At 43.9% G+C, this 17,834-nt stretch overlaps 1 protein-coding gene across 1 annotated transcript in view; it reads left to right on the top strand.

Annotated features, from left to right (window-relative positions):
- Positions 1 to 3,463: 3,463 nt before the first annotated feature.
- The window catches only part of LOC308154342 (uncharacterized protein), a gene marked incomplete at both ends in the record, with an annotated part of 16,042 nt that continues 1,671 nt past the window's right edge, over positions 3,464 to 17,834 (top strand). The window contains 5 exons of the mRNA XM_080527505.1: positions 3,464 to 3,597; positions 4,331 to 4,388; positions 4,609 to 4,687; positions 4,992 to 5,446; positions 5,510 to 5,731. Of these exons, the coding sequence (XP_080383631.1) occupies positions 3,464 to 3,597; positions 4,331 to 4,388; positions 4,609 to 4,687; positions 4,992 to 5,446; positions 5,510 to 5,731 (948 nt within the window). The remainder of the gene's footprint in view (positions 3,598 to 4,330; positions 4,389 to 4,608; positions 4,688 to 4,991; positions 5,447 to 5,509; positions 5,732 to 17,834) is intronic.

Below are 17,834 nucleotides of genomic sequence, written 5' to 3'. Positions count from 1 at the left end.
CAGACATTTTGGTACACAATTCAAATTAGCGTATTATGTTATTTTATCATATGTGACATGATTTTGAGTTGTATATGGATCACAATAGTTACATCATCAGGTTGCAGAGAAATAGGAAATGTTAGAATAGGTATAGCATAGCATAGAGTACAGCACAGTGTTTTATCTGTACAGTATAGTATAGTGGATAGTGTACATAGCCTTTATTTATGTAAACCAGCTCCTTTCCCTTCTTGTTTTTTTTGTTTTTTTGTTTCCTAGCACCAGGGGAGCCACCCCTCCCAAATTTCGTTGTTTGGTACCTGTACTATAGCAATGACAATAAAGACCATTCATTCATTCATTCATTCAGCCTCATGTTATCAATATCCTTTGTGCCTTTCTATGACACATCCTGTGGGGCGGCTGTGGCGCAGGAGGTAGAGTCGCCGTCTAATGATCACAAGGTTGGCAGATCAGTGGTTCGAGCCCTGGCTGGCCACATGTCGAAGTGTCCTTGGGCAAGACACTGAACCCCAAAATTGCTCCCAGTGAGCGGGCCGGCGCCTTGCATGGCACCTTGCCGCCATTGGTGTGTGAATGTGTGTGTGAATGGGTGAATGAGAGGCCGTTGTAAAGCGCTTTGGAGCAGCAAAAAAGGCGCTATATAAGTGCAGTCCATTTACATCCTGGATCTTGTGTTTTCCCACAGCTGAGCTGAACCCTTCTCTCCTGGCGCTGGACTGGCTGCTTGGGTCCTGGGAGTCAGATGAGCCTGGGGAGGGCTCTTTTCCTTCCATACAACCTTTCCGCTTCACAGAGACACTGCACTTCTCCCATGTGGGCCAACCCGTCATCAACTTCATGTGAGTTTTGATGGCTGACTGACTGAGCCCTAGAAACTAGCTGATATTATCGCTGAAAATCACATCACTTCAAGTTGTCAAGGAGGTTACCTCTCCTCTCCTCCTGTCTGTACCTCTCCTCTCCTCTCCTCTCTCTACCTCTCCTCTCCTCTCTGCACCTTTCCTCTCTTCCCCTCTTCTCTTCTCCTCCCCTCTTCTCTCTGTACCTCTCCTCTCCTCCCTGTTGAATCATCACATCAAACTGCCCTACTTCTTCTTCCCCTTCTTCACTGAGAGAGGGGGAGGAGGAGGAAGGGGGGGAAAACAAATCAAAGAGAAGCTGGTTTCCTGCTGTTCTCTCTGTTCTGTGCCCCCCCCCCCCCTCCCTCTGCCCCCCCCCCCCCCCCCTCCCTGCCAGCCCTCTGTGACTCATCCTTCATATTCACACCAGCGTGTGAAACAACCTAATGATGATCATCATTACCGGGGTGAGGAATATCACGTCTAACCCAACAGATACATCAGATAGCATCATTGGCTGATATTGGATGTATCATCTTCACTGTGTGTCTTGTATTTGTATTTGTGTGTGTGCGTGTGCGTGTGTAGGAAAGGTGAGGGCACCCTAACCACTCTCACTTGTCTCCCCGGTGCCCTGGTCTTAATTTCATTAATAAAAATAAAAAAAGTGCCCCACCCCTCTCACCACACACCAACCTAAGATGCCCACTCAGACTTTTATATCAACACACACATCACCATAACTTATTTTTTAATTGTCTGTATATCTGTTCATTATGACTTTATCTGCTATGTCACTATTTGTCTTTCTACAAGAGACAGAGTGAGAGAGGGAGGGAGGGAGGGAGGGAGAGGGAGAGAGGGAGGGAGGGAGGGAGGGAGAGAGAGAGAGAGGGAGGGAGAGAGATGTTCTTCTTTCGGGGCTTTTTAGATTTGGTTCCATTTTGGCTTCTTCTGTCTTCTAACCAACAGACACCTGGGCCCGGATTCACAAAGCGTTCTTAAGAAAAAAATTGTTCTTATCTTTTCTTTAGTTTTTTCTTAACTTTCTTCTTACGCTTTTTCCTAAGATAGAACTTAAGAACAAATGAGATTCTCGAAAACAAAGTTCTTAGATTTCTTCTCAAATTTCTTCTCAACTTTAAGAGAAGCTCTCACCTGTCTTAAAACATCCCGGCGGCCTAGTTCGTTATGTTTCTGCCCGATCTGAGTCGCATTTACGTGCACTAGCAGCTGGGATAACGTTGATTGCCTATGCTGTTGCAGTGGGGCTTTCTCAAAGACCGATACTTGCGGATGTTTCAGTTTTATATGATTTAACATTGAACTAGTTGAATGTCTGTAAACAAGTTGTGTTTCACAGAGTTTGCGCAAAACATTGTCATTTTCCAAACCAACTTAATTTCACACTTTTATTGTGTAGCTGTTGATATTTCTTATGCAAGTAAACACACTGTTAAATATGTCTTCTAGTTTACACTGTAGCATTACACTCAGGGCTCGACATTAAGGCTTGTCCGCTTGTCTGGGACAAGTACATTTTATGTTCGGACAAGTGGACTTCCTCCTGCAGTTGTCCGATGGACAAGTCAAAACAAAAAAAGAAATCAATATGTATTAATATCTGCAAAACATTAATTCCTCCTTCCGATCTGAATAGTAAAACATTTTTTTACAAGCAAAGCGATGCCGCGCCTCATTCTCGCTGAGGCTATTTCAGTCTCTCGTAGTTCGTTATCGTCATAGTTTGTAAATTCGCTCAGAGTGCCAGAGCGCACACTGCGTTCAACGTCACAAAGAGACCAAGTAATTTTATTGGACAAAAGGCATTCCATGAGTGCTGATCAGATTCCAGAGCGAGTTTACGAACGCAGCCATAGTGTAGCCTACGTTGTGGGTCTCCTGTCACTAGTGCCATTCGCGTGAACGCATATTCGCTTCTTCTCAATGCCGCTTATTTTCATGTAGTTCTATATTTTAGGTTTGAAGTTTTAAGACCAGCACATCGCAATGCGAACTTCAGAATGACACTAATGATAGATTTCTCAATTTGAATATAGGATACTATCCAAAAGCTAGCAAATAAGATTGCTTCCATTGGGGAGGGACTATAGTTAAAACAAATTTGGGTTAATATTCCTAGATATTCATCCCTTTTGTGGCCAATCAACTCAGTAGTGAGAAAACTAAGAAGTTCCTAAGACATACGACAATTCTTAAGAAAAAAATGGTGAATAGCGTTTAAGAACATTCTTAGGAACATCTTATATTTTTTCTTAAGAATTGTCTTAAGAAATATCTTAAGAACACTTTTGTGAATCCGGCCCCTGGTTCCCCTGACCTGCTGCTCTGTCTGTCTCTTAAAAACAACCCAGTATCTGAATGAAACACAACCTCCTCTCCCCCCTCCCCTCCCCTCCCTCCCCCCCCCCCCCCCTCCCCTCCCCCTCCCCCCCCCCCCCCCCCCTCCTCTCCCCCCTCCTCCACCACAGGACCCAGGGAGATTGCTTCCGTGCGTGCATGTGCGTAAGGGAGCGAGTGTGAGTGAGTGAGTGAGTGAGTGAGTGTGTGTGTGTGTGTGAGTGTGTGTGAGGGTGTGAGCGTCCCGGCGCCCCCCCATGGCCTCCATGCAGGACAGCCTGTCCATCACGGCCCCCCCCTACAGCAAGGTCCTGCTGCTGGGCGCCATCGCCGCCGCCTCCGCCGCCTTCGTCACCGTCATCATCCTCGTTCTCTGTGTGGGCTGCCAGAGGTGAGACTCACACACACACTCACACACACGTGCACAGACCAACACACACACACACACACACACACACACACACACATACACACACACACACACACACACACACACTCACACACGCGTGCACAGACCAACACACACACACACCAACACCCAGTATCTGAATGAAACACCACAGTTCTGGTCTGGGGTGTTGTCATGGTTTGGGCCCCTTAGTTCCAGTCAAGGGACATCTTAATGCTGCAGCATACAGAGAGATTCTAGAGGATTCTATGCTTCCAACTTTGTGGAACAACAGTTTGGGGGAGGCCCTTTCCAGTTTCAGCATGACAACACCCCCATACACAAGGTGAGGTCCATAATGACATGGTTTACCAGGTTTGGTCTGGGAGAACTTGACTGGTCTGCACACAGAGCTCTGACCTCAACCCCATCCAACACCTTTGGGATGAATTGGAACGCCGACCGCAAGCCAGTCCTTCTCACCCCAACATCAGTGCCTGACCTCATTAAAGCTCTTGTGGCTGAATGGGAGCAAATCCCCGCAACCATATTCTAAAATCTAGTCGAAAGTATTCCCAGAAGAGTGGAAGCTGTTACAGCAGCAAAGGTGGGACCAACTCCATATTAACGCCCGTGGTTTTGGAATGAGAAGTTCAACAATCACATGTGGGTGTGATGTTCGCGTGTCCCAATACTTTTGTCCATTGAACCCAGCTCTGTTGTGTTTATTGCGTAGGAAAGGAAAGACTCACAATGTTTCCAGTGAAGGTGGGAAGCAGCGGCTGATGGACATGGTGAGCAGAGATCTCTCCACTTACACTTCCTCACTTCAGGCTTTAACTCACTGAGAAGCCTCACTGTTAACCCATGGGACACTTACCGGTAACTATGTCTACAGTCCCCACGTTATACTGTTGTTTAACTAAATAAGTTTGATATTTGAGGTGTTATATATATATATATATCTGGGTGTGTGTGTGTGTTCAGCGCGGTGTGTGTGTGTGTGTGTTCCAGAGCATCCTTCGGCAGACCAAGCTGAGATCCATCAGCAAGTCGGACGGAGAGATGAACAAACTCAACTGCAACGGCAAGAGTGAGTCACCTGACCTCTGACCTCCCCTGACCCCTCCTGACCTCCCCTGACCCCTCCTGAAATCTCCTGACCTCCCCTGACCCCTCCTGACCCCCCCTGACCTCTCTTGACCCCTCCTGACCTCGCCTGACAGCTTTTACAGTAGGTGTCTCTATGGACCAATGATCAATCAGCTTTTACAGTAGACGTGGTCGCTACAGTGCGATGCTGAACCGATGCTAACCAGTGCTAACTGATACTAACCGATGCTGAACCCATGCTAACCCATGCTAACCGGTTCTCCCGTTCTCCATCATCCCCGCAGAGTCGTCTAAGAAGAACCGTCCGGCCAGCATGGACCTCCTCCTCCTGCCCAGCCGCCGCTCCACCTCCGACCTGCGCTCAGGGGGGGGCCGCCAGCTGCCCCAGATCCCCCCTGGAGGGGGGGGCGAGGACGGGGAGCACACCTACTCCGAGGTGGGCGGGGGGAGCCACCACCACCGCTCCTCCTCCCCCAAGCGAGGCCCCGACGACAACCTGTACGCCATAGTGGCCGGCAGGGCCGGGGAGACGGACACGCCCGCCCCCCCCGCGGTCCCTGCCAACACCCCCGCCCCCCCGGACCCCGACGGAGACGCGGAGGAGGGGCTCCCCGAGTCGGAGCCGGCGGCACAGGCCATGCAACCCCCCTCCCAACACCCCCACCCCCAGGGCATGGCCCCCCAACACCCCCACCCTCAGGGCATGGCCACCCAACAACACCCACACCCCCAGGGCATGGCACCCCCCCAACACCCACACCCCCACCCCCAGGGCATGGCCCCCACCCACCCCCACCCCCAGGGCATGGAGCCAGCAGAGTACGCGTGCGTCAGGAAGCTGAGGAAGGTGGACAACAAGGGGCTCCCCCAGAAGAGGGACAGTGGCACGGACATGGGGGAGCCCCCGGCCCCGCCCCCGCGCCACGCCCCGCCCTCCCACCCTGCTCCGCCCCCGCCTCACCCTCACAGCATGAAGATGCCGCGGAAGAACGTGGAGGCGTTTAACCTCCCCACCTTCCCCAAGGTAGGTGACGGATGACCAGGGGTCAGGGGAGGTCAGATGGGTTCCTGTACAGACACAGATGGGTGTTGTAGTTCCTGTACAGATACAGATGGGTGTTGTAGTTCCTGTACAGATACAGATGGGTGTTGTAGTTCTGTAGTACAGATACAGATGGGTGTTGTAGTTCCTGTACAGATACAGATGGATGTTGTAGTTTCTGTACAGATACAGATGGATGTTGTAGTTTCTGTACAGATACAGATGGGTGTTGTAGTTCCTGTACAGATACAGATGGGTGTTGTAGTTCCTGTACAGATACAGATGGGTGATGTAGTTCCTGTACAGATACAGATGGATGTTGTAGTTTCTGTACAGATACAGATGGGTGATGTAGTTCCTGTACAGATACAGATGGGTGTTGTAGTTCTGTAGTACAGATACAGATGGGTGTTGTAGTTCCTGTACAGATACAGATGGATGTTGTAGTTTCTGTACAGATACAGATGGGTGATGTAGTTCCTGTACAGATACAGATGGGTGTTGTAGTTCTGTAGTACAGATACAGATGGGTGTTGTAGTTTCTGTACAGATAAAGATGGGTGATGTAGTTCCTGTACAGATACAGATGGGTGTTGTAGTTCTGTAGTACAGATACAGATGGGTGATGTAGTTCTGTAGTACAGATACAGATGGGTGTTGTAGTTCCTGTACAGATACAGATGGGTGATGTAGTTCCTGTACAGATACAGATGGGTGATGTAGTTCTGTAGTACAGATACAGATGGGTGTTGTAGTTCCTGTACAGATACAGATGGGTGTTGTAGTTCTGTAGTACAGATACAGATGGGTGTTGTAGTTCCTGTACAGATACAGATGGGTGTTGTAGTTCCTGTACAGATACAGATGGATGTTGTAGTTCCTGTACAGATACAGATGGGTGTTGTAGTTCTGTAGTACAGATACAGATGGGTGTTGTAGTTCCTGTACAGATACAGATGGGTGTTGTAGTTCCTGTACAGATACAGATGGGTGATGTAGTTCCTGTACAGATACAGATGGATGTTGTAGTTTCTGTACAGATACAGATGGGTGATGTAGTTCCTGTACAGATACAGATGGGTGTTGTAGTTCTGTAGTACAGATACAGATGGGTGTTGTAGTTCCTGTACAGATACAGATGGATGTTGTAGTTTCTGTACAGATACAGATGGGTGATGTAGTTCCTGTACAGATACAGATGGGTGTTGTAGTTCTGTAGTACAGATACAGATGGGTGTTGTAGTTTCTGTACAGATAAAGATGGGTGATGTAGTTCCTGTACAGATACAGATGGGTGTTGTAGTTCTGTAGTACAGATACAGATGGGTGATGTAGTTCTGTAGTACAGATACAGATGGGTGTTGTAGTTCCTGTACAGATACAGATGGGTGATGTAGTTCCTGTACAGATACAGATGGGTGATGTAGTTCTGTAGTACAGATACAGATGGGTGTTGTAGTTCCTGTACAGATACAGATGGGTGTTGTAGTTCTGTAGTACAGATACAGATGGGTGTTGTAGTTCCTGTACAGATACAGATGGGTGTTGTAGTTCCTGTACAGATACAGATGGATGTTGTAGTTCCTGTACAGATACAGATGGGTGTTGTAGTTCTGTAGTACAGATACAGATGGGTGTTGTAGTTCCTGTACAGATACAGATGGGTGTTGTAGTTCTGTAGTACAGATACAGATGGGTGATGTAGTTCTGTAGTACAGATACAGATGGGTGTTGTAGTTCTGTAGTACAGATACAGATGGGTGTTGTAGTTCCTGTACAGATACAGATGGGTGTTGTAGTTCCTGTACAGATACAGATGGGTGTTGTAGTTCTGTAGTACAGATACAGATGGGTGATGTAGTTCTGTAGTACAGATACAGATGGGTGTTGTAGTTCTGTAGTACAGATACAGATGGGTGTTGTAGTTCTGTAGTACAGATACAGATGGGTGTTGTAGTTCTGTAGTACAGATACAGATGGGTGTTGTAGTTCTGTAGTACAGATACAGATGGGTGATGTAGTTCTGTAGTACAGATACAGATGGGTGTTGTAGTTCCTGTACAGATACAGATGGGTGTTGTAGTTCCTGTACAGATACAGATGGGTGATGTAGTTCTGTAGTACAGATACAGATGGGTGTTGTAGTTCTGTAGTACAGATACAGATGGGTGTTGTAGTTCCTGTACAGATACAGATGGGTGTTGTAGTTCCTGTACAGATACAGATGGGTGTTGTAGTTCTGTAGTACAGATACAGATGGGTGTTGTAGTTCCTGTACAGATACAGATGTGTGTTGTAGTTCTGTAGTACAGATACAGATGGGTGTTGTAGTTCTGTAGTACAGATACAGATGGATGTTGTAGTTCCTGTACAGATACAGATGGGTGTTGTAGTTCCTGTACAGATACAGATGGGTGTTGTAGTTCCTGTACAGATACAGATGGGTGTTGTAGTTCCTGTACAGATACAGATGGGTGTTGTAGTTCCTGTACAGATACAGATGGGTGTTGTAGTTCTGTAGTACAGATACAGATGGGTGATGTAGTTCTGTAGTACAGATACAGATGGGTGTTGTAGTTCTGTAGTACAGATACAGATGGGTGTTGTAGTTCTGTAGTACAGATACAGATGGGTGTTGTAGTTCCTGTACAGATACAGATGGGTGATGTAGTTCCTGTACAGATACAGATGGGTGTTGTAGTTCTGTAGTACAGATACAGATGGGTGTTGTAGTTCTGTAGTACAGATACAGATGTGTGTTGTAGTTCTGTAGTACAGATACAGATGTGTGTTGTAGTTCTGTAGTACAGATACAGATGGGTGTTGTAGTTCTGTAGTACAGATACAGATGGGTGATGTAGTTCCTGTACAGATACAGATGGGTGATGTAGTTCTGTAGTACAGATACAGATGGGTGTTGTAGTTCCTGTACAGATACAGATGGGTGTTGTAGTTCTGTAGTACAGATACATATGGGTGTTGTAGTTCTGTAGTACAGATACAGATGGGTGTTGTAGTTCCTGTACAGATACAGATGGGTGATGTAGTTCCTGTACAGATACAGATGGGTGTTGTAGTTCTGTAGTACAGATACATATGGGTGTTGTAGTTCTGTAGTACAGATACAGATGGGTGTTGTAGTTCCTGTACAGATACAGATGGGTGTTGTAGTTCCTGTACAGATACAGATGGGTGTTGTAGTTCTGTAGTACAGATACAGATGGGTGTTGTAGTTCCTGTACAGATACAGATGGGTGTTGTAGTTCCTGTACAGATACAGATGGGTGTTGTAGTTCCTGTACAGATACAGATGGGTGTTGTAGTTCCTGTACAGATACAGATGGGTGTTGTAGTTCTGTAGTACAGATACAGATGGGTGTTGTAGTTCCTGTACAGATACAGATGGGTGTTGTAGTTCCTGTACAGATACAGATGGGTGTTGTAGTTCCTGTGCAGATCAGGAGTGCAAACTGGCGATGGCCCAAAAAGGTGACAGAATCGTTTTTTTCAGAAAATGAAAAATAAGAGAAAGTGCAGTAACCTTAACATACTTTTTTTTGTCAACGAGACGGGGGGGACAGGGGGTTGCGGAGGGGAAGGGGGACGCTAAGGCACTAATAGTGCTAAATGAGTAGCGCTAGTGTTACACCCATAGAGCGCACGCTGACTCAAGGGGTGACATATTTTAGAAATTCTTTATTCTGAAATAATATAAATACTATTATCAGGGCTCGACATTAAGGCTTGTCCGCTTGTCCTGGACAAGTACATTTTATGTTCGGACAATTGGACTTCCTCCTGCAGTTGTCCGATTGTCAAAACTAAAAAAGAAATCAATATGTATTAATATCTGCAAAACATAAATTCCTCCTTCCGATTTGAATAGTAAAAAAATATATTACAAGCAAAGCGATGCCGCGCCTCATTCTCGCTGAGGCTATTTCAGTCTCTCGTAGTTCGTTATCGTCGATGTTATAGAGTAGTTCATTCATAGTTCGTAAATTCGCTCAGAGCGCCAGAGCGCACACTGCGTTCAACGTCATAAAGAGACCAAGTAATTTGATTGGACAAAAGGCATTCCATGAGTGCTGATCAGATTCCAGAGCGAGTTTACGAACGCAGCCATAGTGTAGCCTACGTTGTGGGTCGCCTGTCACTAGTGCCATTCGCGTGAACGCGTATTCGCTTCTTCTCAATGCCGCTTATTTTCATGTAGTTCGATGCGATCGTATATTTTAGGTTTGAAGTTTTAAGACCAGCACATCGCAATGCGAACTTCAGAATGACACTAATGATAGATTTCTCAATTTGAATATAGGATACTATCCAAAAGCTAGCAAATAAGATTGCTTCCATTGGGGAGGGACTATAGTTACAAACAGTGGTGTAGTCTAGTTTTTTCTAGTGGGTATACTGTGATTTTTCCCTCCCAGCCTCATATTGTTCATTTCGGAACGCCATAAAAATCCGCTCCCTGTCTAACGTTATATATATATACATATATATATATATATATATAAATTACATGTTATAAGGCTGATCTGTTCATGATAGTGCTGCATTTTGACATATTTCATGTCGCATCTCCCCCCTTTGATGGTGTAGCCTATGACGCTATAGTCAGTCCCAATGGTCCAAAATTCAAGTGCTTCGTAACACAGACGGGGTGAATTTTATGAATGAAAGTGAAAGTTCTGTCACAAAACGCTGTTACGTATCCTCACACATGTTTAAGTGGGTATATGGAAATCCTTGGCCTTTCCTAGTGGGTATATCACTGCGTATCACCTAGACTACACCACTGTGTGGAGCCCTTATGGCTCACCTACCTCTGAGTGGGGGCATTGAGCTCATTCCAATACCACCTGGACTTGATTCCCTGGAGAAGCATCCACAGAATATTTAGAAATACATTATTTGCAGCTTCCCGAGAGATACAGTATTTTCCAGGGTTTTGTAAAGTAATGTTAGAATGATAAAATACTTTGCTACATTTTATTCTTTGGAGTCACAGGAGATGTTTTAGAAGTCTAGATAGCAATCGTTAAGCCAAAGCCAGTGTGTGTGTAATGATGAGTTGCTTTTGTGTTTTGTTGCTTTTGTGAGTTCAGGTCAGAACAAGAGACAATGTGCAAGTGGGCACTAGATCATATACCCAAGACCTAACTCGTCTACGTCGAGGGGTGTAGAGGAGCTGACACAAAAAAAGAGAGAGAGAGAGAGTACACTAAACTAATGTTGGGATCTAAAACAAGCCACATCCAACAGAACTAAAGTGCAGGATTTTATTTACAGTAATGGTGGTGGGCAATGTATAATCTGTATGCCAAGGGGAAAAGGAAACGACAAGTGGTGCCAATGAAAATAAATAATAAATAATGTGATATACTGAACTAGTGCATATATATATATACAACCTAATCTAATAAATACAGAGGGAGGCACCCACTCCTAACCCTGTGAATTAACAGAGGTAAGCCTATGTGATGAAGATGTAAACCCAGGGGGGTATTCCACGTACATGGATTAGTATATCGGTGATGATAATTCAGATGGACGGGAATATTTACTACCGTGGTGATATCAGCAGCAGGCTACATATAATCATATTGTCATGATGGCATAGTGGTATTGACCGCTGCCATAGTATTAATTCATCATTTTAAGACTGTGGTTCAAATCCTTCTTCTGACACACTTTTTACTGCATTTCATTCGAAATCTAATCTAATCTAATTGAAAATCTCATCTAAAAAAGTATGTAGGCTATAAAATGATGGTGTAGGCTAATTTACAAGAACTGACACAATTACAATGGTGTTTGAAGCCTTTCTGAGTAATTAATGATGTTCTTCTAACTGGACCCTGGATTTGGCATAGATCATTTTTTCTTATGATAACTGATGGATAGATGATTTACTTAGACAGATATATATATATATTGTAAATCGATTTGCATGAAGGCTTCGGTTAAATGTAAAAAGAAAAAAACAACAACATTAAACTAAATCAAGTATTAAACCGGCAACCTTCGGACCTCTAGCTGGCTGCCTTAAACCCTGCGCCAAAGACACCACTGTGATGACAGTAATGCAAGTTGATAGACATACCTATTATTATTTATTTTTTTACACTTTTTTATTTATCTATTTATCTATCAGTTTGCTGCCCCCTCTGACTGGAATGCTCTGCAAAAAAACCTCAAACTGGATAAACTCATCTCCCTCTCTGCCTTCAGACTCACTATTTCAGACACCCTCACTGATTCCTGCACATGCTTCTCTTCTCTGTAGGGCAGCACTTGTATTCATTCCCTTTACACACCCCCTCTGTCCACCTGCACTTGTTTTTATGCCCCCATACGCTCATGTCTGCTCATTCTCTGCTTTTAAGCTTTTCTGTGTTAATGTTAATACTGTTTTCTAATGTTTGTTGGCCTGTTTCGTAAGTGCTTATTGCTGTTGTTGTATTTGGTGGCTGTGTCTCAGTGGTTATTGTTGTACCGTATTTATGTTTGCTTGACTGTGTCTCAGTGTGTATTGTTGTATTGGTTTGTTTACTGGCTGTCTTAGTGTCCATGTTGTATCGCTGTGTTGATTGGTTGTGTCCCAGCGCTTGTTGTTGTATTATTGTCTTTCCTGACTGTGTATCAGTGCTTGCTGCTGTATTGTTGTTTGCTTGGCTGTGTCCCAGTGCGTTTTGTTGTATTGTATTGTCTTGTGTTGCCTGTCTGCTTTTTGGCTGTGTCCCAGTGCGTTTTGTTGTATTGTATTGTCTTGTGTTGCCTGTCTGCTTTTTGTGCTTGCTGTTGTGTTCCATTGTTGATGTCCGTTGGTGCTTTTGTTGTATTGTTTGTGTTGCATGCATGTGTTTAATGCTTATTGTGCTTTGTTTTTAACATGTTTTATCTTTCAGCCCCCCTCCCCTTTCCCCTTATTGCAGGCCGGCATTGTAAATAAGAATTTTGTTCTTAATTGTCTCGCCTCGTAAAATAAAGGTAAAATAAAAAATAAAAAGATCTATCACACTTTCAAAATATCAAGTTATCTATCACACAATCAAACTATCTATCTATCTATCTATCTATTTATCGATCACACTTTCACAATATCAAATTATCTATCTATCACAGTCAAAGTATCTATCTATCTATCTATCTCGTAAAAAGGGGGAACTAATATTTCCTAAAAGACACTTGACGGAACTGTCGTTCGGGATGTAGTTTCCATCTGTGAGACATTTTTGACGCACGTATTACCTAAACCAGCCTGTAAACCTGCTCGCTACCAGGTTTGCTCAGAAGGATTGGTTGCATAGCAACCAAGCAGCGAATTATTTGAGCCACATTGATGGAAGCTGAAATTAGCGCCCGGATCTGATTTAAACCTGGATCAGAGTTAATCACCCTACGTGGAATACCCCCCCAGGTGTGTTTTACCTATTTACCTTACCCCTATGGTGTACAAAATAACAAGACAATATTTATGTTTCAAATGTTTTTTATTGCAGCAAAACATCTTATACATACACTGTATCCAGCGGACAGCTTTTAGAACGTTACCTAACTGGCTACATACAGTATATTGTTGTGTCAATGCTAATTTTCATTTATATGAACGAGTTATAAAATTACACTCACGTATTTTCACATATAACAGATAATACAAAAAAATATAGGATTGCACCTTGAGATATGGAACAGTATCAAAAAAACTAAAAGAGAAAGGAACCTGTGTTTTATTCTCGTGCTGGTTTACTCTACTGGGGAGAGGAGAACCTGCCGAGGAAGAGGATGGACTTGGTCTTGTTGTGTCTGATGAAGAAGAGGAAGGGGTGGTCTGTGGTGAAGTGTTCCTCTCGGGGCATACAGTAGCTATCCACCATCGTTCCGGTGGCGGCGGCAGCCTCTGTCCCCTCCTCATTCAGCTCCACAAAGGCCTTATGGCTTCAATGGGAGCTGATCGGTCAGGTGTGTGGACACGCCCCACACGAAAGGAGACACAACCTCATCTGCCTCTGCAACAACAGAAACAGCATTATTATAACAACATCATACAATAACCTTTCCTTGTTCCACACCCTGCTGGGCATGCTTTGAAAATTAAATGGTTGCCCGAATTAGGTACAGCTCCCCAATGCATTCAGTTATGCATAGAAATGATCAGTATGTCACTTAATTAGCACGGCATCTGTACATCTGAAATTTGCATTGGCTCAAGTGTGCATCAACTTCACACTGGGATATTTAGTCACTCACATTTAAAGTCATAAAAGCATCTTTGGGCTTGAATTAATCACAGGCCCAGCTCACTAGAGTACCGACCTTTATCCCAGTCCTCCTCACTGTTGTTTGGTATCCAGGTGCTGACAGGGACGTGCCACTTGCTCTTCACATCAGCACTGTCCACTGTTAACCAAAGAACCTGGTTAGACTCACTACAATGGGTTTTATTGACAAAGATAGTATCATTGAAGATACAACAACATTTAAATCTTACGGTCTTCGCTATCTTCAGATCTCCTGTCCTCACAGTTCTGGATGTGGTGTGATAAGTCACGTTTGGGCACCAGGTGGCGGGCATTGAAAGGGCAGGTTTTCAATGTCTTGGCCAGTTTTAGGTGATTCTAAAAAGACGAAAAAGATGCTTTACGAAAAAGAGCATATTTGAGAACATCTCATTTGAGATTTCAATGTCTGCAACGGCAGACTACTCAGTAGTTATTCCAACAGTTATTCCACGACAAGCACTACAGTTCTTACCTTACGGCACTTGATCAGATGGTATGGGAAGCGGCTGCCACGGATCTGGTGGTTCTTGTCATATGGACACTGAAGGACTTTGTTTGGGTCACTGGCATCTTTCACTTCTATGAGCAATGGTAAGAGAAATGTGAATGAGAAATCAACATCACTCAATTCAAACGTTGGGTAAAGTGTGGTTCTTTTTAAATATACAGTACATATAGTATATAAGATAGGAATATGTGAAAAAGATAGGAAGGACATCCAAAGAAAATCTTTGTCTTTTTCAATATTTTAACATATGGACATTTGATTTTAATTTTAACAATATTGAGAGATGGTGGCAATATAACTAAACAAAGAAAACTTGAAACATCTTCAGTCTTAAAATTCAGATAGGCTATAGTTTTATGTAATAAAAATGAATAAGATATCACATCATGTGTGTTCCATTTCTGCATAGCAGTGACACCTTGTTAGTTCTAGATTCTATTGATATAAATTCCAGTAATTAGCATGTATATGTAAAGAGGTAAACCTTGATCACTTTTGAACCATACATGATTTTCTCATGCAATTCTCTATGTGATGGACATATTTATTTTAATCTAAAGTGAAAGCAAAATGAGTTGTGTGGACACCCTACATAGGGTGTCCTAACTTTTTCCTCAGTAGGAATTGGCATCTTTGTTCATATTTTGTTATACATGATAAGTTACATTTTCATTGTTTTTGTTTAAATTACATCACCTTTATCTATAGATATTGTTTAAAAGATCAAATATTGATGTAGTGTCCTAATTTTTTCACACTGTAAGATCTTAAGGACTTTCAAGAGATGAGTGCAGGAATATTTCACAATGGTTTCTTAAACCATGTTTTGCCTACCAGTGTCTTCAAAGCGTTGCAGCTCCCCAATTGTAGCAGTGGTCTTCGTGGGAGTGCACGTTGATCCCAATGAGAAGGCCATCTGTTAGCCAAAATGAAATGAGCAGAAATTAGTGATGAATTCGTTAGCTGAAAAAAGAAAAAAGACATAAAATGAAAGAGCTATGCTAGCAAGCAATCTCTGGCTGCATTCGTAAATTCTCTACGAGAGCGCCGGAGCGCACGCTGTGTTCAACGTCATAAAGGGACCAAGTAGTTTGATTGGACAAGAGGCATTCCACGAGTGCTGATCAGATTCCAGAGCGAATTTACGAACGCACATCCCAGGCAGTTGCCAGGGAGTCGCCAGCCAATGAGGGGGCTCTTCATGAGTGCTTCGCCAACCAATCAGGTAGCGGTATTACCCTACCTTCCCCTACCATCCTAGGTTCCGCAAATTCGCCCACCGGGCTAGCTAATAGACTTTACCATATCTAGTTCAACCAACTTAATAAAAAAAACACGTAACATATTAATAAACAACACATAATCGGAAACAGGTATACATTTGGACCCATGGAGTCAAGCCACATTTACATTTGACTCCAAATCATGAAAATATTATTGCCACAAAACCCACTCGGTTTTCACTCCTAGCTAGCATGCGAACGATTAGCCTAGCGTAGCAAGCGAACTCTACAAGCCAACTCCAATCAATCATTCAAAATACCTTTAACACCATCTACATATTCGGGTTAGCTGGTATATGCCTAGTCTAACTGCAGAGGTGTTTGTTGACATGTCACTAACCTGAAAGATAGAGATGACGTTTTTAAAAGGAAATTCAAGGTGAGCTGTCTGTCGTCAGGGCTGCTGAGTCTGAGGTAAATGTAACTGCCAACCGCAGCTCGAGCCCATGCACAAGTGAACCCTCCACCTAGGGTTGCCAGATGGGATTGACAATTCCCAGCCTAACCACAGTCTAAAAACCGCTAAATCCACCAAAACAACCAGCCCATCTGGCAACCCTGCCTCCACCTGCCTGCCTGCCAGTCATAAGGAGTAAACAGTTATACATTGAAGGGTGATCTGTTATACAATACAAACGAGCAGGTCGTCACCTTTAAAATAATGGCTTGAGTCATATTTTCAAGTTATGCGAATATTATTTTATTTAGGGTACTTAAAATATATTAATAATATAATTTATATTAATGAATAATATATATTATTATTATTATTATTATATTATTCCAGAATAAACTGAACCAAATCTAGAATATAATTTATGATATTTAGGCAAAAACATACTTTTCAATGTCATTATTTTAATGTGACAAGGTGTTAAAAAAAAACTAGGTTTTAGAAGAAGGTGATAGGAGAAGGTTTTTCCTGAGCTTTTACATTTTCGGCGTTTAGCAGACGCCTTCTTCCAAAGCGACTTACAATCAATACATTTGACTAAGCAAGTGAATCATCAATTCACCAGTCGTAGCAGGAAGAGTAATCTAGCTCAGGCCCAGGGCCATTGGCAGTCGTCGTGATAGTACAACAGTACAAAGGGGGAAGTAGAAGTCTTAGGAGACACAGTATAGGGGGGAAGCAGGTGTCTCAGGAGACACAGTGCTGGGGGGTAGTAGATGTCTCAAAGTAGTAGTATGTCTTGGCAAGCACCAGGGTCTTGAATCTGATGTGAGCTGCTATCGGGGGCCAGTGCAGGGTGCGAAGGAGGGGGGTAACATGAGAAAACTGAGCTGCCTGCAGCTAAACATTATTTCAACAGATGGGTGTTGTAGTTCCAGTCTAGGTCGTCAGACTGGCAGTTTGTGAATTAATGTTCAGTGTAGTAAATGTGTTAACACTGTGTGTGTGTGTGTGGGTGTGTGTGTGTGTGTGTGTGTGCGTGTGTGCGTGTGTGTGTGCGTGCGTGTGTGTGGGTGTGTGTGTGTGCCTGCCTGTATGTGTCTGTGTGTGTCTATGTGTGCCTGTGTGTGTGTGTGTGTGTGTGTGTGTGTGTGTGTGTGTAGTATATACAGTAGGTTTCTGTGTTGTACTTAGCATTCAGCACGGCGCTCTCAGGCAGGCTGCCATGTGGGTGACGCAACACAGAGAAACAGGCTGGCCGCTGCACAAGCTGCTATAGGCTGGTCTCTCTCTCTCTGGTCTCTCTCTGAGACAAGCTTCTATAGGCTGGTCTCTCTCTGGTCTATCTCTGAGACACAGCTTCTATAGGCTGGTCTCTCTCTGGTCTATCTCTGAGACACAGCTTCTATAGGCTGGTCTCTCTCTGGTCTCTCTCTGAGACAAGCTTCTATAGGCTGGTCTCTCTGGTCTCTCTCTGAGACAAGCTTCTATAGGCTGGTCTCTCTCTGGTCTATCTCTGAGACAAGCTTCTATAGGCTGGTCTCTCTCTGGTCTATCTCTGAGACACAGCTTCTATAGGCTGGTCTCTCTGGTCTCTCTAACAGGCTGGTCT

The sequence above is a fragment of the Nansenia antarctica genome (genome assembly GCF_963989245.1).
Source record: "Nansenia antarctica genome assembly, chromosome: 3".
Taxonomy (NCBI): domain Eukaryota; kingdom Metazoa; phylum Chordata; class Actinopteri; order Argentiniformes; family Microstomatidae; genus Nansenia; species Nansenia antarctica.
This window is presented reverse-complemented; position numbering and strand designations above follow the sequence as displayed.